Source organism: Toxotes jaculatrix, chromosome 4, assembly GCF_017976425.1.
Source record: "Toxotes jaculatrix isolate fToxJac2 chromosome 4, fToxJac2.pri, whole genome shotgun sequence".
NCBI lineage: Eukaryota > Metazoa > Chordata > Actinopteri > Toxotidae > Toxotes > Toxotes jaculatrix.
Genome location: NC_054397.1, coordinates 21,996,771 through 22,018,581, shown reverse-complemented (window position 1 = coordinate 22,018,581; position 21,811 = coordinate 21,996,771). Strand labels below are relative to the sequence as shown.

Below are 21,811 nucleotides of genomic sequence, written 5' to 3'. Positions count from 1 at the left end.
ACACGTTCGTGCTTTCTAACAGTTGGTGGCGGTGTGTCAGAAACTGTGAGCCTCCCTTTGAGTGAAACTGTAGAAGAAGACAGCCTACCAGGAATTTTAAGCCAACGGAGCAGTTCTGCGGTTACTGCGATATGTGAAAAATATATGAGATGATAAGCTTTAAAAATATGAAGTTACTGATCTTTGTAATATCGCGGTAATCAGTTGTTTTGAAGGTGGACCTCGCTTTAGGAAATGCCTTTGTTCGTTCAAAAGAGAGAACTAGACCGCATAAACGCGACAGCGGAACTGTTCGACAAATACCCACATTTACAGGTTTGTTTCCAGAAAGTGTGGCTAAATTTAGCTTGATGGGAAGCTGTCATCACCCCCTTAAAAGCATTGTTTCTTAATGTGGTCAGTCACTTCATGATAAGCTGACAGAGAAAGTGCTAATTACATTTATGAACCGGGTTGGTTTCCTAACGTGGTGTAAGACGGGAATGGACGATACTACAAACTCATATCATCATATGTTGCTACATCTAAAGTAGTGTAACCAAGTGTGATGGAATAGAAATATCACTTTATAGAGAAATGAATTGAATTAATTGAAACTTCTGTTGATTTCATAAAGAGAGGCTACCTTATTTGTGATATCTATAACTAAAGTCAAATAATAGCAAGACCAACCAGATCCCACAATTGAAGGTTTACACTCTGTATTGATGCCTATTAAGTGTCAGTAATGATTATAATGGTGGCTTATAATGGTAATATTGGTTTCACTGTGACAAATCTACAATGACCAGCATCAGTTTTAACATTTTTGCTTTTTACTCTTATGTCACAGGAAAATGCAAGAACATTTCGCTCCAAGCCGCTTGTTGATGTCGACCCAAAGTGCCTCTTGTACGTCCAACAGAGAGAATTTGCTGCAACAACACCAGCAGACAGTAAGTAAAGCTACATGATAGGAACAGCTCATCTAAATATCAACCACACACAACACCCAGATGTTATTGTGAATTTTATAGCAAAGCTTGTTAATAGACAAATCAAATGTGAAATGTTTCTAGACCCATGATTTTAATTGGTTGCTATGTAAATTTTAAAATGATGGAGAACAGGCTTCTTCCATTTGCATTGATATTCAGCAATCCAGCATGGTGAAATCCATCATGGAAGAGACAGAGGTAGTGATGTCTCCATCATCGGAAGCCTCAGTAGTCTTACACATAGTAAGATCAGCAACAAGACATATTTTTTGAATGAGGAGCCCTGCTTGGTCTGGTTAGATTTTTTTAGTCTGCTTGGTCTGACATCTTGAAATTACAGCACATCTAACGGACTTCCACATAGCTCTCCATGTTCACCATACTGGATCGTGATCATAATACATGTTTCCTTGTCCTGTCTTTCACAGACTGTGTTTCAGTAATTGGATCTGATGATGCTACTACCTGCCATTTGGTTGTGCTGCGACACACTGGTATCGATTCTTTCATTATATTTATTCTATATGCCTTATTCTGACAATGTATTGCAGCTTGTAATGACATTCTTAAGAACTGCCATAATTGAATTTTGTTATTTCTTAGGAAGTGGAGCCATTTGCCTCGCTCACTGTGATGGTTCCAGCACTTGGTCTGAAATCCCACTCCTTGTGAAAGCTGTCACGTCATTGAGTAACGTCAGTAAGGAGGGCAGGTATGAAATACACAGACAAAAACACACGGTAACAGTGTCACTCAATCTGAGCATCCTGTTCAAATGTTTTAAAATCTCTCCTTTGCTTTTTGTTATGTAGACTTGAGCTCCATCTTGTCGGGGGATTTAACGATGAGTCAAAGACATCCCACAAACTCAGCCATAGCATTCTGGGTATAGTCCTTTAAAGATGTCTCATGCCTAGTTGTAAAATTATTCTGACAGCATTTGAACACTGTAAAACTTAAAGGGCTCTTTTCCACTTTACAGCAGCGTTTCAGAAACAGAAAGAGGATATTCATTTGGAAACGTGTTGCATCACAGGTAACTTTGATATTTTGATATTACTTTTTTCATATTGTTTAGAAATATCCTGCCAATCATGCCCTAACCCTTCTGTTCCCTGTTGTTGCAGAAATGAATGACATTGTTGTTGATGGAACTCATAGACCAATAGTATATGGAATAGGTAAGTGATGAATATGCTAAAGAGCAAGAGGGATGCAGAGCTTTCATGGCATGTGACCTCTGATATATTGTGTCTGTGTCTGTTTCTGCACAGGTGTAAATGTTAAAACGGGGGAGGTGTTCCCTTCCTCATTCACTCATAAGGGACCTGCAGAGGAGCTGCGATCAGCACGGACCTTCACTGGGGGACAGGTGATCTAAAATACAAAATTTGTTTACTATGAATAATATGGATGTTTATATGTAAACAAATTGCACTCGTGTGGCACAAAAACATTATTTTAGGTTAGGCTGCAGCTGATGATTATTTTCATTAACAATTAATCTGATTATTTTTTCACTTTTTTAAAATATATTTTTCAAATCCACCTCAGGTCTCATTTTTATGAGACACAAAAGGCAACGTAAAGATCACTAATTAAAAAATTGTATTTTCCCTCGCAGATGGCTGACATATATGATTCAAGTCGGGGTCTTGTAAAAATCGGCCCCTGCAAGTGGTCTCCAAATCTGGATATTGCCTTCTGGTTGTCACAGAATGATGACACGATTTTAAAGGTAAAGGTACCTGGAAGTAATTGCCCTTTAATGGTGTTTATTTACAAAAAATGTTTTCGTTCTGGGGATCTGTTCTAGTAGTAGTTCTGTAGTATGTGGTATAAAACAGTAATTTGACTCTTCCTCCCTCTTTTCCAGTACCTGTCCACCTCTCCGATGGCTGAGCCGCCGCACTTTGTCCAGCACATGAAGTCCACCATCCGGTTCCTTTTAGAGCACCCCAACTCCGATAGCCTGTTTCCTGGGGGTCAGCCACAGCTCTACCGCAGGACTGAGACGGGGGACTGGGAGAGGGCTGTCTAGTCCTAGAGGCCTACTCTAATTTTTCTCTGAACCTTAATATGGAAACTGACCGGTTTTGCCTCTCGGTTCGTTGGATACACTGTGACCTTTCCACCTGCTGTCTGTTTTTTAATTCCTTGTGTCTTAAGAAGAAGGTGACCCCAGATTGGACCATATGTGTGCTGAATGGCCTCATCTGACTTATCTGGCTGGTCCAGTGGAAAGAACAGAGGAAGAACAAGTGATTCTGTTGATGCCTGCTACAGTTAATTTCCACTCTTATGATGATGGTGTAAAGTCTGCCCCGTACACCTACTGCTCTGTTGCAGTAAGTCAAGGTCAATGTCCTTCTGTTCTTGACTTTTTTGATTTAAGGATTGTTGTTTTACCGTATGTTCACTTATAATAAGTTTGTATGGTTTTTTTTTTTAGCGTAAGAACTACAATCGCTAAACATTTTCCAAAGTAGAAGTTCAGTTTACACTAGTACACACTGAAAATCAACTGAAATTTCAGATTACTGTTGTCAATTACTGTGTCCAGGAAGTGAACAGTGAACAGTTTGAAGGGCAAACATTCAGCAGACGTGGATGCTGTGAATAGTAGAGGATTACATGAATTGTAGAATGAACTCATTGTTTTCCATTTAAAAGGTTGCTGTTCAGTGGTTGACATTTCCCACACATACACATGCATGATTGCACCAACAGGGATTGTATTATAACGTAACTGCCAAAAAAGACAAAGCCTGAAATTTACAGGCCCTGATTGATCTTTACCTAATCAAAAGTCTGACAGCAAAACATTTTGGTAGGAAATCAGTCTAAAAGCTTATACTTTGGAAATATTATATGCGTGATTTGTAGTTAGTAGGCTAAAGCATGAGCATAAAACACCTGTACCGCCCTTTAAATATAGCTTACCTGCTGGTAAGGAGTAATTACAGTTGGGGAACTTGATGCAAAAACAATGAAAAAATGAATTCATTTTGGCACTTTGTTTAAAACAGTACAGAGAATACAAATTGCTAAACTCTGCATAGTTAAAGAGTTGGACAAAGTTTACTCTTCTTTACAAATGCACCTTCCTGATGAGAGTGGAATATATTTCATCACATACTCTAGATAATGCTGTATACTTGGCTATGAATGTGTTTGTTTTAGAAAATTGCATGTGTAGATGTGTATGGTAAACTTCTACAAAGGATGATGTGGATTCTATACAAACATACACAAAAATATGATTTTGCTTTTTTGAAACATAAAACAACACCATGCAACATATAAGGCCTTTTCATCAAATGTATTATTCAGAAGGTTGCAAGGTGCTTAAAGCATGCGGTGCAACGTGTTGCAACTTGTCAACATACTGTACTTGTTGCTAAATAAATGTAAATGGTCAAACCTAGTTTGAAGTGAATGGAGTTGGAAGTGATTGGAAAGGGCAGGAAAAATGAACTTTTGGAGTTCAGCACTTTTTTTTGGCCAATTTTTTGGCTCAATGCAATCTGCGAACAATTATTGTCATTAGTGTGTATTACTTTCTAACACATTATACATTAGAACCTGACTTATAAATTTGCAGATAAATTAATATATTGAATAAAAGTTTATTGTAGTATTATTGTAGATGTTGACTGATTAATAACAAGAAGCAGAAATCCCAAGGATATTTTTATAAGTAATTTAGAAACAGTATCTCTGGTACTTATTTTGTCCCTTAGTAAATTTACAAACTAAATTGTTTAAAAACAAATTAAAGGGATCCATATAAAAATGATGTGTTCATTTCTTTGTTTGCGTTTAAGTGAGACTTCATTTCATTGAGGTCTCTGTGGCATCCAAGAGCCCTGAGTGATTCATCCCACAAACATCTCTTCTGATAGTATTTCTTCTGCAGTACAGTTCCAGGTACTCCTGTCAGGGTGAGCCACCGTGGTCGTTGACGGGTTTTTCAGTGTTGCTCCGCCCTTCAACTCTACTCTGATTTTTCTACGTAGAAAGGGGCGTAGTAATTTTACGCAGAAAAATCCAACCCGGCTGGTGACAGGCTCACAGTTCCGTGCCGGGTGTGTGATGGTGCTCGACAAGCAAGTATACTAATTTGTATTATATTACTTTTTGGCGTTCGTTGTGTCAGACACACTTTGTCTTTAATGAGCGTTATGCGTGTTTTCCATCGAGAGCCGGACAGAGCTGTACAGTATTTGTGATGCCGGAGATCATCACAGAGATGACGCTGGTGTAACCATTAGTATAGTAACGTTTGGCGAGCTAACTCACACTTTTAGTTAACGTAAGCTAAATAGGTACAGTAACGCATTTCACTGTCTTCACATTTGACTCCGTGGGGTGACAGTAACCTTCAAATAATGCGGAAGGCGTTTCTGAGACACGTCCGTCGGTTCCCGTGGGTCACCAACGTTACACTGTACGGCTGTCTGTTCGCCGGTGGGGACTTCGTCCACCAGTGGTTCTCGCACAGGGAGAAAATGGACTGGAGCCACACACGCAACGTCGCCGTGGTCGCGTTCAGTTTCCATGGCAACTTCAATTTCTTCTGGATGCGGTTCCTGGAGCGGAGGTTTCCAGGGAATTCCGCCGGGATGGTGATGAGGAAGCTGTTCCTGGACCAGACCACAGCGGCGCCCCTGGCTACCAGCGTCTTCTACACAGGTCGGTAGTCGGACCGCTGGAGCAGGGGCAGGAGAGCCGCTGGCAGCACACCACAGCTCCCGAGAGCTTCATGGGCAGTTAATAGTTAACTTAAGAAAAGATCACATATCTATCAATTTGTAACTTGACCCGGGTCCTCTCTGTGTTCTTCTCCTGTGGTGTAAAGATCAGCAGTTGTTCAGTGTCCCGTCAAACGAACCTTGACTATCAGAGGTCACATCGTCAGCATGAGTAGTAGCTTAAACCTCAAAGATCTGTGTCACATAGGGTGTTTTATCACTGCCAAGCACTCCTAACACTGTTTAAAGACTCATTTAAAATGTTTGTATTTGATTACAATAGAAAAAGTCATTATTGTTAGTACTACACGTGGGCCATTATCCAAATATCAAACAAATACAGACTGTTATATGGTTGAATGGGTAAATATAGTAATTCAATTCTTGTAAATCTGACACCAGGAAAGCCAAAACAGATAGCTTCAATAAAACAGGAAAGTACTATATAAACCACCATAATCCCAGTGCTTACTCAAAACAACGTACATGCCATTGTACTTAAGTATTGTGATGCAAGGGAATGTGGTGCGATATTTCTACCAATATATCAGTAACATGGTTTGAAAAAACATGACATGACACGTTGATTGCCATAGGTGTTATTTTCCCTACTCATATAAAACATACAGAATATACTGTGCTTTCTTCAAAATCCAGCCAGTCAAATCATTCTCCAGCCGGCAGTCAGAGAATGAACTCTCATTTATCATGTGTCGTCCAGGTGTCAGTTTCTTGGAGGGCAAAGAGGACATCATGGAAGACTGGAGAGAAAAATTCCTGAACACGTATAAGGTGAGAAGGAGCAGAGGCGGGCTGTCACTGCGCCTTTTCCCTGCCAGCATCATCTTCAAGTGCTTGTCGGCTAAAATGTACCATCAACTGAAAATCAAATCAAAACAGAGGAGATGTTTTAGTGTGCACTCATATCCAAAACAGATGCTCAGTGTATTTGTTGAGACAGTTACGTACTGTATATCTGTATATCTATAGTTAAGTGTTTTTGGAAGAGTGCTAACAACGTCTCTCCTGATGAAGACATCCAAGTCTCAGTTCTAAGTCACGAGTCCTATGTCACATGCCGCTCAGTCACTAAAGTTGCAAAGATGAAGTCTGTTTTTTGTCATCAAAGGCTTCAGCTGTGTCAGTAGATGTTCTCTCCTTAACATTTTGTAAGTCTAATGACTGGTGTGCTTTCTGTTTGTCTCTCTTTTCAGACGGGGCTAATGTTCTGGCCATTCATGCAGGTAAATATTAACATCCCCTGAGCACAGATGTTTATTCTTGACTTTTGGGAATTATATATGGTAAAGAAAATCTAAGCTCAACGGTCCATTCACTAATGATTCAGAGCTTAAAACCATATCTCATGATCAGCAACCCAGTTTTTTAAGACAAAGAATAGAGTTTTTGTATGACATCTCACAATAAATAATATTCGCTTAGGAATTTGTATATTTTTTAGAATTAATACCCAAATAGTAAATTATTTATTAATATGTATAGAAAAATACATCAGTAAAAAGGTATTAATATACTCTTATCTCTATCTGTCTCAGTTTCTGAACTTTGCCTTGGTGCCTCTATACGTGCGGACCACTTTCACCGGCTGCTGTGCCTTTGTCTGGGCCACCTTCCTGTGCTTCTCACGTCAGAGCGGTGACGGCACGGCCAGAGCAGCTCTGGCATGGATGTTCCCCTCAAAAGACGATGAAGCAGAGTCCACAAAGGAGAAAGTAGACTCCGAAGACAAGATAGTGGCTCCTAAAGCTGGAACAGTAGCATCTAAATCTGCTCAGAACTGAAACATGCAGTCATGGTTATGGAAAGAGACAAAACATGAACAGGAAAACACTCGCCCGATCAAGATACAACCGGTCCAGTGGACAGCTGTCCTGTCTTTGGTTGATAAAGCACTATTGCTGGCAGGCTTTGAGATCAAGGTCCCACTGAGGTTAAACTACAATTGTGACATGAAGCTCTAAGGTGGTTTGGGAACCAGCTTCCAGCAAAAGGAATGCATGTACTTACAGCATATTTTTCAGTATTCACACAGCATATCAGCTCCATGAAAAAAATACTGTTTAATCCCACCTTTCCATTTGCATGCTATTTGTCTAATCAAGTTTTAATTGTTGTTTTTATAAATGCAGTCTCGGGTTCTCACATTTCGAACAAAAGAATACCCCTATTCAGTTAGAACATACTTAATAATACTGAAACGCTTCTGTGTCTGGGACTGAAGCTGTCTTGGTGGAGATGTGTAATGCCGATGTTCCAGATTCCTCCGCTTTTCACCTGAATGAAAAACTGGAATGAGTGTGGGAAAGGAGTTTTTCCACTATGTGGAGTGGCAGCTAACATATTAGCTTTAGCTTCATAAAATTAGTGCAAAATTATAAACATTTAAATCAGTGCTTAGACTGTTATCTTCAGATGTAACAGAGTGCCTCATCTCCAAGGACTTTCTGCTTTGGTTCCAGTTTACACTCTGGTACAAGAGTGCGTTTGCCAAATACAAATGCACACTGCACACTTTACCAACAATCTGTTGTATTCTAATGTACATCTGTTAATTATTAACATGCAGGTTCATATTTTATACCTAAGGACCATAATGTGCTCAACAAGCAGGAGGGACAAAATGAAAAAAAAAAAAACATTTGATTTCCACATTTTGCACCATCTTCCCTTTACATCTAAATATTCTGGTAATGAGATACTACTGAAGATGACTCTGAGTTTGTTTAACAATGACTGATGAAATTTGTCTCAGACATCCATTTACTTGAATGTGGAAATGCTGCCTGCCTGACGTCGTACTTCATGTTAATGTGATACTGTGGAGTGCTCTCTATTGTACCGTTTCCAGATTTTTGCGTACAGTTTGCTGTTCTAACCTTCCTTTTTTTTTTTTTTACCTCTTTGTGAAAATGTTGCTTCATAGGTTTTACTTGCAGGCAGTGACTCTTGAAAAATAAGGTCAGATGCCTCCACCAAGCAGTTTTCTACAGAGGTCGTTTTTATAAATAGAGTGCAGCTCTGTGCATAAGCTGACTGTTATTGCTATACATAGAATTTAAAAAGTTTCAGGCAAACTAGTCTCTTCTGTCTCAGGCAGATAATTAACCAAAACATTCAAACTTTTTCACTTGTGTTCCCATGTATCACCAAAAGTCCTGCTGTGTCTAGTTTTGTTTTTCTGATGTGGTCTAAAACATTGTTTGTAGTGATGCATTTTGAAGTAACATATGCTAGAGACGCTATGTGATTATATTATTTAATGTGGCCCACAGAGCTGAATTAATACTGTGTTAATAACACTACATTTTTTGAATTGGGGTACAGAAAAACAATATAGTCACTACTACTGGTACTACATAGTCACTATTTGATCCCTTTTACCTTACTGAATTCTTTTTGACTTGAAGAATTGCATCCTTAAGTATAGTAATTTAATATTAGTGTAGAATTATAGTGTTTCTTATTGATTAATTCCTGATTATTTGATGTGCCACACTGGAATTGAAAGGTCAAATGAGTGAATATTTCCTTTGTATCAGCAGCTGAGAACTGGACAAGGTAACTCCATGAACCTCAACAAAGGTTTTGTACGCTACCATAGTAAAGTTTGAAATTTCTGTCCTAATTCTTTTTTTTGACAGGTTTTGATATCATGAAGAACAACAACCGGATCACCTTTGTTGACTCTAATGTATTGAAAAAAATGATTTGATCACATTTTGCACTACAGTTACACTACCTGTGTAAAAGCTAAATTAAGATAAATACTATTTATTGTTGAATAAATTGAAATCGCCCCTTTGATTCAGCGTGTTTACTGAGCAAGCTCACAGCTATAGCAACACAGAACAAACAGGCTGTTAATTAACTTGTGTCACACACTCGCACCAAAGAAATCTATCATTTACACCTGAGCCACAGTTTTCTTTTTACGCTGAATATCGCATGTCCGATGTTCTACTGTCAGAGGTGCATCTCGGGTGTGTTTTGGCTCATGTTCAGACAGAAATATTACTCAGTCCTGTGTATTACTCATCGTTTAGATGCAACCGCGGCTCTGTCTCCATCTCTTGTGGGAATATACTGAGCACAGTATGTACTTTGAAAGGCCTGCCGCATAGTTTTATTCTGCAGCCTGTTTTCACTCTCTGTGGCATCAGTTTTACTCCCTCAGACTATTCCTGCTTCTAAGAAAAGAAAAGAAGAAGAAGCTTAAGCATCTATTAATAAAGTTGTTTCTAAATTTGTAACAGGCTCCTCCAACAGATTCCATTTGTCTAATTTTACCTTATGCAACCAGACCCCCCTTAAGTGGTAACACCTGCTACTTAACCTTTGGCAGTTGTATCAGCATGCGAAGTAACAAGCAGAGATGCACTTCAGAGACAAAATGCTTAAAGAGCTACTATCCCTGCTGCCTCTCATGTTTCTTCATTAATAATAAAAACCTGAAATACACCCAGGCAGAGCTTAGGGATATTTACATATACTGAAAACAAATTCTTAGACAGGCTGGCAATCAAAACTTCGATGCACTGCGTGCCTATTGTTTTATTTTTAACGTGCTCTCGGTGCCAGTGGGTGTCTCCCGAATCCTCACATCCCTGCCCGCACTGCGCATGCTCCCTACATCCTCTCCATCGCGCACGTCGAGGGACTTGAAAAGCTTGAATAAAGATGCTCAACGTCTCGGGTCGCTGGAGCCTTGTCACCGGGTGAAACTTGAGTTATCTGGAGGGACGCACACAGAGGAGCCGAGCAGCTTTAGCAGAAGGACATCTTCTCTGTTTCTCGGTTTCGGCGCGCGGGCACTTCACCGACATGGAACTGAAGAAATCTATTTCGGACACCGAGCGCGCGCTCAGGAGCTACGGCGCCGTGTCGGAAACGGCATGGACAACGGACAAAGGTGAGCTCCAAGCACCGGGATGCGATGTGGTTTTTACAGCCTGGTGTTCAGAAAACAGCCCGTTAACGTCACTCCGTGAAAACCCCGGTGAGCAGGTAGCGTTGAAATGGTTAATGGGTGACTCACAAAGGTTTGGGACGGATCAGTAGCGCTGCCTCGGTGCTAAAAGGCCTATTAATTCCCCTACACGCACACCATGGCTTTTCGTGTATGAATCGGAACCAAGGAATATAAAACAAACACAGCAAGACCAGCGCCTTTTGAAAGTTGTGCATTTGATTTAGCCTGAGCTGACGCAGGAGCAGGAAGGAAGAGCAGCGTCGAGTCAATGCCCTGGTCCTGTGCTCTAATCAATATTTAGTCTTTTTTCTAAATGTTTGTATAGTAAATTCCACACTGTTGGTGTTTTATTTTTGAGAAAAACGTACGTTATTCTGGTACAGAGAGCGAGAACTGTAATAACAGTTTCTTACAGTTCTTGCTCAACAAACAGCTCAGATAATAATAAGCTGCTTTGTCCTACTATTACCAATACAGATTATTTTCTTGGTTAACTGATTGGTTGTTAATTGGTGAATAAATATCACAAAATGGTTTTTAAAAAATAAATAAATAAATAAAATAAAATAAAAATAAAAAGCCCACAATATCACAGAGTCCAATGTGATGTCTATAAAATACTGGTTTTGTTTTTTAGTTTTTCTTTTTTTTTTCTGACCAATAGCTAAAAACACAGATATTCAGTGATATAAAAAGAGAGAAAAGCAGAAAAACATTCAGAGAATGTTTTGCATTTTTGCTTGATAAATGACAATAATTGGCAATTAATTTCCTGTCAGTTCACTAATCAATAGATCATACAATGTTTTCAACAAACACGTTTTTAACAAAAATAACCGTAATTAGCTGCAGAGCCGTTGTGTTAGATGTTTCCATTATTTTGTCCCATTACCAGATCCCAGGTGATAAAGGTGACGCAAGTGTTGACAGAAGCAACAAAGTGATAACAGATGTGATTTCAGATGTGTCCTGGTTGTTTCTACTGAGGATAACTCATCACAGGGGATCAGGGTGTGAAGAAACTTCCAGATTAAGTCAGAGAAGAAGGAAAAAAAAGATGCAGTGGATATTTTTAGACACAGATCCAGTCATTGCTCTCTCTTTCTCTCTGTCTCCCCAAACACACACACACACACACACACACACACACACACACACACACACATATACAGCTAGAAAACAAGACAGAGGTAAAGCAGGGCAAACTTCCCTCCTTCAATTTATCTCCTCTTATTTCTAAATCACATACTGCCTGTGTTTACCTTGCACTTTCAATTTTGTGCTCACCGTTTTTTTTTTTCTGTGGATGGTGGGGGGTGTGGTTCAGAAGCAGTAGCATCAGCAGCACTTTGTATACAGCGTGACTGCAGGATCTGTCAGGGAGCCTCCTGTGGACCCTGCACCATGCATGGTCCAGTCTCCACAGGCTATTTATTCCTCATTAAATCATAATCCTGAAGCACACTGACGAGCCTGTTTGTTGTTAATGAAACAAGGGTAATTCAAGCTGATTAATCAGGTGTGTAGTTTACATCTGCCCGTGTTGTGAGGAGCAGTGTTGCTCACTGAAACTTTGGAGTTAACCTCACCTGCCCCTGGTGAACAAGCTGCTTTTAATTAGGAAGCATCAAAGCTGTTCTTTACTTGTAATGTTTTTAATGCTGAGTATGTGTGGGTGGTTTGCTCAGATGAGAGGAAGCTGTTAAGACATTATTGAGCTGGCACGTTGCCACTTGTAATTGTCCGTTTGGGACTTAAGGCTGTTCGGTCTTATTGATGGTGAGCACGTGGCTGAAAGCGAGGTGCGTTTCTGCGCAAAGAAAAACAAGGCAGAGAAAGAAAAGTGTGTTTCGAGTCGTGCTGCAATTCCATCATATGAACTTTGTTATCGGCAGACACTTGTAGGTGATGATTCAACGTCAGCGAGGCACAAACAAATCGGACCCTCCTGTGCAGACTTCTGTCTGCTGTGGTGAGTCAGCTCTGTCCTCAGCAAGCATCCACGAGAAGGACCACAAACACAGACTGCAGTTTGTGTTGCTGCAGGAGGGCGAAGAGCTGATCCAGTCCTCTAATGTTACAAGAGAGGCTGTGGATAAATGTCGTGCGTCACATTTGACAGCTCAGAATTAAAGATGCAAATAGTTTGCTCGCTCAGGTGCATGAAGACTGGGGATTTTTGTCCTCTTACAGTGTGGTCCTGTAAAGAAGGGAACATTTTACAGCCAGTATGGACAGGAGGAATGATTACATGACAAAGCTCCTTTAATGACCATATGGACAAGTGAGTGACCATATGGACAGATAAGACAGACTAGAAGACATTTTTGATTCGCTGGTTTTCTTTGCATTCTGTGATTATAAACAGAACATCTTTGGGTTTTGGACTGCTGGTAGCATGAAACGAGACATTTACAGATGTCACTTTGGACTACGGGAAGTTGTAATGGACATTTTTCACACATTTTTCTGACATATCGTTGCTCAAAAAATGAATCAATTAAATATGAAAATAATCAGCATATCAATCAATAACGAAAGTAATAGTAAGTTTCAGCACTAATATTTTTGAGAGGACACTGACAGCAGGTATCAGTGTCAGCTCCATGATTGTGTTGACATCCAGTCTCATTGTGGCGCATTAGCTGGCTCTGGGAAATATTCATGTTCTGCACAAAAGTGGAAGATAATTGTTAATGATTCAGGTCTGCATATCTTGACTCTTAGCCCCTGGTATGAGTCACGTCTCAAAAATCCTGGATGATACACTTCCCATAATGCAGCTTGTCTTTCAGTTGACTCTTCCCTGACTGGTAATCATCTTTCAAAATCCATACCAGCTTTCTGTAAATGTATTTATTTCAAGTGTCAAGACAAAACGGAGATAACCCCGGTGACTGTCCAAGGCCTCAAAAAGCTTTTTCACTGGCTGTATCGTGTTCGTCGTGACAAGCGAGCTCATCTTCATGTGTAAAGTTGGTGTTTCTTTAATGCTCTGCGATGGAGCTAGATGGGAATATTGGGAGGAAGAAGTTGAATGACACTGCAGCAAATGTGCTAAAGAGGAGGAAACCAGGGCACCTTAGTCCTACACAATTAACTTCAGTTCCACTCTCAAAATTAATGGCGTGCTGTATAGTTGTTGCTGGTCAGATCAGCGTGTTGCAGGTGCTGCAGCATTAGATGTGGTCAGTGCATTGATCAGAGTGATGAGTGTTTGGTCGGCGGAGTAGGAGTTTAGTGGTTGCAGTGTGTGTGTGAGTGTGAGTGTGTGTGTGTGTGTGAGTGTAAGTGTGTGCTCTTGGCAGCTACGAAGAGTGTGAGGTCCGTGGTTCAGCTCAGAAAGGGAAAACCCAATCAGCAAGAAGCCACAGCTGATCATTGATCCATGTTGGTATGGTATGGTTTTGTTTTGTTTTTTTTCTCTTCTATATCAACAGACACTTCGATAACTTTCTTCTTGGGAAAAAAATCTGTGCCTGTTTTATAGTGTTAAATCCCAGTTTTCTGCATTCCACACACACATTTTCACATCATCAGTGGTTTTGAAACCTTTCAGTAGAAAGCAGTCATTTGTGAATGAGGCACTGCTGTGACTGTAAACTTCGAATCACCTCTCTCAATTACACATGCTGCTTTCTCTCCAAACATCATGTTTTTGGCTGCTGTGAAACGACACGTCACAGGGAGACGAGGTGAGAACTGTGTTTGCTAAGAAGCTGACGCTATGAGAAAGTTTTCAAGGATAGAAAGACAGAACTCTTGGACGCAGTTGTCCCATGAAATCATAGGAGAATGAACCGACGATTAAAACCTCAAATTAGTTGCGGGCGTTGTGCTGCTTAAATCTGTAATTTGGCCATGTGTAATGACTATTCTCTGTAATTTAAACCAGTAAATGCTTCAGAGGGCTTCAGACTCTTTAGTACTGTCTAAGGTGAAGAGAACTGTGTACCAGACACGACTAAAGCAGATCTGTCCTTGTGTGAGGAAAAACAGTCTCACAACTAGGATGCCAAACGTTTGTTTCTCCTGCCTTCACAGTCTCCTGTTTCCCTCCTATCTTTTTTTTTATTCCTCCTTATTAATTTTTACTGTGTGTGTGTCATCACTCTGCCTCTCAGGTCATTCAGACGTGTCCATGGCAGAGAGCACCATGTCTCCAGAGGAGATCGAGGTGGAGATGGCTCGTATCCAGCGCCTGCGAGAGGTCCTGGTACGCCGGGAGTCCGAGCTGCGCTTCATGTGAGTCGCTTTAGTGTCAGTTTGTGCGTTTTTGTAACGCACAAATGTTATAGAATCTGACGGAGATTTAATCAATACAGTGTCACTCAACTCCTGTTGCCGTCCTTGAGTGGATAATGAGGCTGGCCTTGTTGCCATGACACAGCCGACACTCTCATGACGCACTGCAAAGGCATCCGAGTGTTGTTTCTTTGTGATGTAAGTCGGCTGTTTTGAGAGTGTTCGATACCGAGAGAGGCAGTCCATTTGCCCATTGATTATTCAGAGGGCTGGACATGCCAATAGCAGTCAAATGAGTCACCATGATGAACTCATTGGCTCCTCATCAACAATAGCTTCAAGGATTATGGATCAGTGTTAGGGATGACGCTCTGTATCATTTCCTCTGTCGAAAGCTTCGCTGCCTTTATCACAGGAATGTTGTGTCTGTGCTTTTTGGGCAGTGTGACAACATGGGTGTTGATAATCTGATCAAACAAATACTGAGTGCAATACTGTAAAGTACAGATCTGGTGTCTTATTGTGTCATTCAATATGGACAGCGGCTGCAACTAACAATGATTTTCATTATCAGTTCCTCTGCAGATAAAGTTCTCAATTAATCAATTAATCGTCTGGTCTATCAAACATCAGAAAACACTGAAACATTTCCCATCAAAGCTTCCTAGAGCCCAGCGTGATACAATCAGACTCTGACCTCAGAGCAGCTGAAGCCATTAAATGTTCAGCAGTTTTGCTTGACAAATGACATAAATGATGTGGATAGACTAATCAATAAATCGACTAATCATTGCAGCCCTAATACAGACTCGCAGTACATGTAAGGTTGGACAATATGACAACATAATATAACAACAACTGTCAGATGTTTTGTTGTACCATTTATATTTAATATCCTTGAAATATCTTAAGTTGTATTAAAAAATTACAGGCAATTTTGCAAATCAGCTAGAAAGATGGTTTTTGTATCAATAAAATTATTTTTTTTTAATCTAGAAAATTTAATGTTTTACAGTATATTGATTTTAAATTACTTGAGCTGTGGAAATAAAAGCCACTGTCTGAGGCAGGTTGTTTTTCTCTTGTGAAACTACATCAAATTGAATCACAGCTGTAACACATCAGTGTATTTTGTGGGTCATTGCACCCTTAACATCTGCAGAGTGGCGGTGGTTGTGTCGGATTAAGCTGATACACATGGCAGAGATCTCACTCAGCTGATAATGTTAGCCCACTTGAAAGGCTTCATTAGGCTGCCATGCTGCTTATTGCTTACGTCTCTGCTGTCAGGCTCCGTGTGTCTCAAGGCTGCACATAAACACACACGTACACATGCAAACTAGCAGATGGACTGTCAGAGTGCAGAAGCTGCTGGAATCCACCGAGAGCACTGAAACACAAGGCAGAACGAGGGAGAAAAAGAAGCTCAGGGGAGGGGTCATGGGGGAGAAGGAGGGAGGTGTAAAAGAGAGCAACAGGGATAAATGCAGAGGGAGGAGGAGGAAGGATGCTGTGGATGAGTCATCGGCCTGATCTATCACAGGGAGAATTAAATCTGTTGTAGCTGTCACTGCTCTGCAGAGAAAGACAGAGGTGAGGATTTAGGGAAGAAGAGGGGAAAATGTCGAGGCCCCGAGGGTGAGACATCAGGGCTGCAGGAGGCTCAGAGAGCAGCGTGGACTATTTACGTTGCACGTTTTCCATCTGCACACGCTCTCCTGATGTGTGACACATGGGACTCTGGTGTCTTAATGACAAGTGCAAGAGTGGAGCGCAGCACAGTGATCAATGCTGCTGAAATGATTTGTTGTTTAATCAATTATGCAGTCTGCAGAAAATTAATTCCAAACAGTTTATCAATAGCTGATCAATCATTTTTGTAGTTCATTAAGCAGCAATACCAAACATTCCCTTGTCCAAAGGGGATTTGGTTTTATGTCACTGTGTATTGAATATCTTGAATATAATTTGGGAAATTATGATGAGCAATTTTCTTCATATTTTTTCTTATATTTTATATTATTTTATTTTATTAACTGATTATTTGTCAAATTAATCAACTGAACAAAACAGCCTGTATAGCCTTGCTGGTAACCCTGAGACGCTGTTTTTTTTTTTAGCAAAGCGTGCTACATGCTAATGTTAGCATGCTGACATTCTCACACCGCTAAAAATATTCATGATGTTGATGGAAAATAATCTTTACTTGCAACACTAGTTGGGATGTTCCATTTTACATTTTTTTTATATTATTATATACAAACCAAAAATGGTTCCTGGTGTCAGGTAAGGTTTTTTATATAATTTTATTGATAGAGATCCTTCCAGCTGATTGTTCAGCTATGTCTGCTTTTCTTCTTCCAGGATTTGTTATAAGATCTAACTCTGTCTAACATCATTTCTGTGAGATACAGCTAACCAATGTGGAAGTGGAGGCAGCTAATAATATCTGTTGTTCTTTAATCTGATGGAAACCAGTCATTTACTCGTCTTTTTCAGGATGGATGACATTCAGCTCTGCAAAGACATCATGAGTCTAAAGCAGGAGCTGAGACAGATTGTCACAGTACCAGGTACAGTTGAAAAACACACACACACACACACACTGCCTTGCAGAAAACCAGCTGTAAGCCTTTCATAAATCAATCACAACCGATCCTCTGTGTGCAAAACTGTCCACGCTCACTGTCTGAACTCGACCAAAAATAGAGTTTTTGGCACAAAGTGCTTATGTTTGTAGCTCGCCAGAGTCGCATAACCTCAGCAGGCGTCATGGTGATTTATGGGGAGAGTCGTTACACTAAACTACGCAGGACCGATCGTGAGTCTCAGGGATGTGGTAGAGTTATGAGGCAGAGATCATCATGCGCACACACAACAGAACACGCAACACTCATACATTATGACTGTGAAAGCGTTATGAGCTGAGGGAAGCTTTTCCAGGCAGAGCGGTGCAGAGCATGGAACCAAATATTGGTTTAACACATCAGTCAGTTCCAGTGCTGTCTGATGCATCATGCATGAAGCTCTGCACACAGACAACCTGACAGCAGGAGGAAAACAGGCCTCTTCTGCGAGTATTTACATCATGTGTCGGGGAATGTAAACCGGAGGGGGCTGGTGTCATGTTCAAGGACACACACGCAGCAGCAGAACACATGGATGTACATCAACACTGATTTATAGTAATTTCTGATATGTGTAAAGTTTGTTAACATTAGCCACTGAAAGCTACAACCAAGTAAGACTGTAGAGGCAAAATCTCTGAGCTGAGAAAGGGGGTATTTTATTGCCTGTGAATTCAGCTTTATTTATTCATTCTACTATTCAGTTATGTTTAGATAAAACCTATTTGTTTATTTAGTATTGTTGGCTGACAGCTTAGATCTGTAACTAAAATGAAAACTTGAAAAGAACGAGGGCGTGACTTCACTCTCCTCAGTGGCTGCTTCAGCTTTGATCGCATTGTATTATACCGTGAAGTATCCCTGTTATTTTGTCTACCCTCTGTCCATTTGGGATTACTGGACACACAAACTGCACACTGTCAAACAAAAACTGCCCCTCGCTGACATTCCCAGGAGGGCCTCATGTATGCGGTCGCTGGGGACTCTGGCATCCCATTACTCCACACCAGCACAATGAGAGTCATGTGACACACAGACCCTGCATGCTGCCTCTCCTGCTCCTTTGACATTGGGGTTTGTGCGTCGCAGCCCACACTCCCCTCAGATCGTCCTGCCCCCTGGGGGGAGGATACACACTGGAACTGCACCGCTCCACTTTATTTCCGGATGGGAAAAAGAGCTGATGTTTGCAGTCGTTTCTCAGACCCTTTCTCCAAATTTCCTAGATACCATCTGGGCCAAACAACCTGCCTCTGCAGCTGTCTGCATGTGTGTCCCTGTGTGTGTGTGTGTGCGCTTAGTTTGTCGTGCTTTGGAGTGTGAAGGTTAGGGAAGTGAGACAAAGCAAAGTGGATGTGTTTGTGGATCTCGGACTGTGCATACAAATTTCTTCTCCAAATGGAACAAAAAAAGAAAGCTCTCTGTAGCATTTGCATAATTAAGTCAGCGCCTTATTTGTTATAAATTATACATGAGCGGAGAATTAAGGGTCTGTTTGTGATGTGACTCAGTGTTTAGGAGTCAGCTGACTTTGCTGTGAAGTCAGTTTTTTAAGGTCAGTTGCAAGTAACTACACGTACGAAACCTGAAAATATATTTAACACGTGGAAGTAAAATATTAAGGTTCAGTTCTGACTCTTTGTCGTGTCCTCCATGATCCTATTTACTTGTTTATGGCATGGCCTTTTTTTCATTTTCTTTCTTCCTTTCCCCCAGAGAAAGAAAAAAACAAAAAGCATAGGCAGCGGGAAGAGGAGCTGATCCTGAAGATCCATAAGCTGGTGCAGAAGAGGGATTTCCTGGTGGATGATGCAGAGGTGGAGAGATTAAGGTAGAGCGTTAAGGACGTGGTGGCTCAGTCAATATCGGGGGTGACGTCCCCGGGATCTGACTCTGTTTGTTTACTCAGACAGTGTTGGAATGAACTGCATCCACTGTCCCTGCATTTGATACCACGGGGTGGTTGAGAAACAGCAGGAAGGAGAATCATTAGAGTAAATGAGTGGAGCAAATGTGAGCATGACTGAAGGCAGAAGACCAGGTCACTTCATCATCACAACACTGACTGCTGTGTGTGTGTGTGTGTGTGTGGGAGGCTGACTGATGACCATGGCTGTGCATTGTCATTATGTTCCTCCTCCTCCTCTGCTGCCACAGATAACCCACAGAGTGTGACACAAAGATAACATTCAGACAGACGTGATATGAAATGATGTAAAATCCGAGGTTGGTCCTAAATCATCGGATGAGCACATTTCTGTGCAGCTAGAACGGTTCATTTTAAACGTGTACTATCAGGTTGTTAAGTTTTATTTTAAACACTTTAATCACAATTGTTCTTTAATGTGCAATGGAGAAGTGTGTTTACGAGCAGGTGTGTTGTAATACGCCCAGTTTGTGCTTCTTGTGAATTATCATTACGCTCAAGTCCCAGAGCTCAGTATCGGTTTTTATTAAAGATGAACCCTGATGATCTTTGAAAAACGCATCTGGGATTTATCCTTCAGAAAAACAGGTGCCTAGCTCTGTGACTCGCATGTAATATTAATACATGAGTGGTACAAACACTAAGTCAGGTAAAACCAGCATGTGTGTTATTGAATTTCATTTGAATCTCAAACTAAGATGTGACTCTGTCGTACCTCAGGGAGCGAGAGGAGGACAAGGAGATGGCTGAGTTTCTCAGACTGAAGCTGATGCCTCTGGAGAACAAGCTCAAAGTCGCACAAAGTGAGTGAGAACCCACGTACACGGTCAGAAAGAGACAGGAGTGTTGTGCTCAGCTGCCTCCATGGCGTGATCATCTCTCTTTCCTTTTTCTTTTATGACAAGATCCTCCAAAGCCTAAGAGACAAATCCTGGAGCCGCCCCCCAACAAACCATCCATCACCAAGTCAGGAGTGGCCATCATTAAGGACTGCTGCGGAGCCACCCAATGTGCCGTCATGTAACTGACAGAGGCCTCTCTATGACCCCGCTCCACGTGTCAGAAACCACACACTCACATCACATGACATTGCTAATATATCACTTCCTGTGACTCAGAGAACCCCGGTTAGCCGTGTCTCCCCTGGACTCTGTTAAGAAGTCAGGTTTGTAAATTTAAATATAGTCTCAGCCACAGAGGGCCAGCCAGAGCTTTGGAAACTGATCCCTACTCGAGGAGCTTTTGTCAGTGAAGACCTGCTTGTCAGCCGTGTTATATGCAGTAAAGGGGTGTGCAACGGATACAGCAGCAAAAATAATGAGGGGCAGAGAAACAGGGGTGTTGTACATAAGAAACAGTCGAATAAATATATGTGTTAATCGAGAGGCAGATTCCTTTATGTAACATTCCTTGTCAGGGTGGTGATATGGTTTACAATGATGTATCTGATACATGTAGGTAGAGAACTACAAGCACAAAGTCTACACAGTGAACTATAGACACTGGGTTTCTCTGTCTGACAGGAAAACAAACATCTGTTTGCTCCGTCTGGTCATTTTTGATAATGGGTTATTTCTTCATCCATTTCAGCCATTTAACACAAACTAGTGAGCCTGTTTCACTTTCAGGAGAACTACAACTCTGCATTTCTATTGTTGTTAACAAATGGGAGGAACACGTGGTTCAGACAAACAGCATGGCTGCAGATTAAATGAAAAATTCTAAACTGGGGGACTGGGAAATGTTTGAGAGCGTTGGCAGCCAGTGGATGCTTTTCTGCTAGAGCTGAGAAATATTTTTGACTTCATGCTTTGGCATGAACAGAAGAATAATTCTCTGAACATAAGGAACTGGCACATTAAAAATGTCTGTAGTGGTCACTAAAAGCTTACAAATGAACAGACACACTTGCAGTTTCCTCATCGTGGGACTAATAAAGACGTATCTGATCTTAATGATGAGCCTCAGTGCTGACCACAGCACACACCGCTACAAAGCTGGGTCATATTAAACATCAGCATGAAGACAATGAACTGTGCCCCAACTGCAGGCACACCAGTATTTTCAACACTAAATAAACCACAGTCTCAACAGCAAACACAAAGAGGAACAGAGGTCACGAGATCAAACCGTAGGAATATAATAGTATTAAAGAAAATAACATGTTGGAATAGGAGAATTATTACAACTCTGTATATTTGAGCCCATTTTGTAGCACCACACTGAAATGTGTGTCTAAACCTCTTCATTACACAGTCATGAAATTGAGTATGACCCACTTTTCCAGCAGT

The 21,811-nt window shown here is 40.9% G+C and overlaps 3 protein-coding genes across 4 annotated transcripts; all 3 read left to right on the top strand.

The window, feature by feature from the left end:
- The first annotated feature begins 61 nt into the window (after positions 1-61).
- ntan1 (N-terminal asparagine amidase) lies at positions 62-4,739 on the top strand. The gene is made up of 10 exons (XM_041037351.1): positions 62-315; positions 833-935; positions 1,406-1,471; positions 1,581-1,689; positions 1,790-1,863; positions 1,960-2,013; positions 2,105-2,158; positions 2,252-2,349; positions 2,602-2,715; positions 2,854-4,739. The coding sequence occupies exons 1-10, from the start codon at positions 235-237 to the stop codon at positions 3,016-3,018; spliced, it is 918 nt and encodes a 305-aa protein (XP_040893285.1). The 5' UTR covers positions 62-234; the 3' UTR covers positions 3,019-4,739.
- Positions 4,740-5,029: 290 nt separating this feature from the next.
- LOC121181185 (mpv17-like protein) lies at positions 5,030-9,549 on the top strand. Of its 2 annotated transcripts, none has more exons than XM_041037019.1 (5): positions 5,030-5,090; positions 5,356-5,672; positions 6,453-6,523; positions 6,946-6,975; positions 7,288-9,549. In XM_041037019.1, exons 2-5 carry the CDS (start codon positions 5,369-5,371, stop codon positions 7,531-7,533), a joined length of 651 nt encoding a protein of 216 aa, XP_040892953.1. In that variant the 5' UTR covers positions 5,030-5,090; positions 5,356-5,368; the 3' UTR covers positions 7,534-9,549. The 2 variants fall into 2 exon arrangements, with proteins under 2 accessions (XP_040892953.1, XP_040892952.1); XM_041037018.1 differs by having other exon boundaries at positions 5,038-5,086.
- A 1,024-nt stretch (positions 9,550-10,573) lies between these two features.
- Positions 10,574-21,276, top strand: bmerb1 (bMERB domain containing 1). Its single transcript, XM_041035547.1, has 6 exons — positions 10,574-10,661; positions 14,846-14,966; positions 17,466-17,539; positions 19,310-19,424; positions 20,241-20,327; positions 20,445-21,276. The coding sequence occupies exons 1-6, from the start codon at positions 10,574-10,576 to the stop codon at positions 20,542-20,544; spliced, it is 585 nt and encodes a 194-aa protein (XP_040891481.1). The 3' UTR covers positions 20,545-21,276.
- The last annotated feature ends 535 nt before the right edge of the window (positions 21,277-21,811 follow it).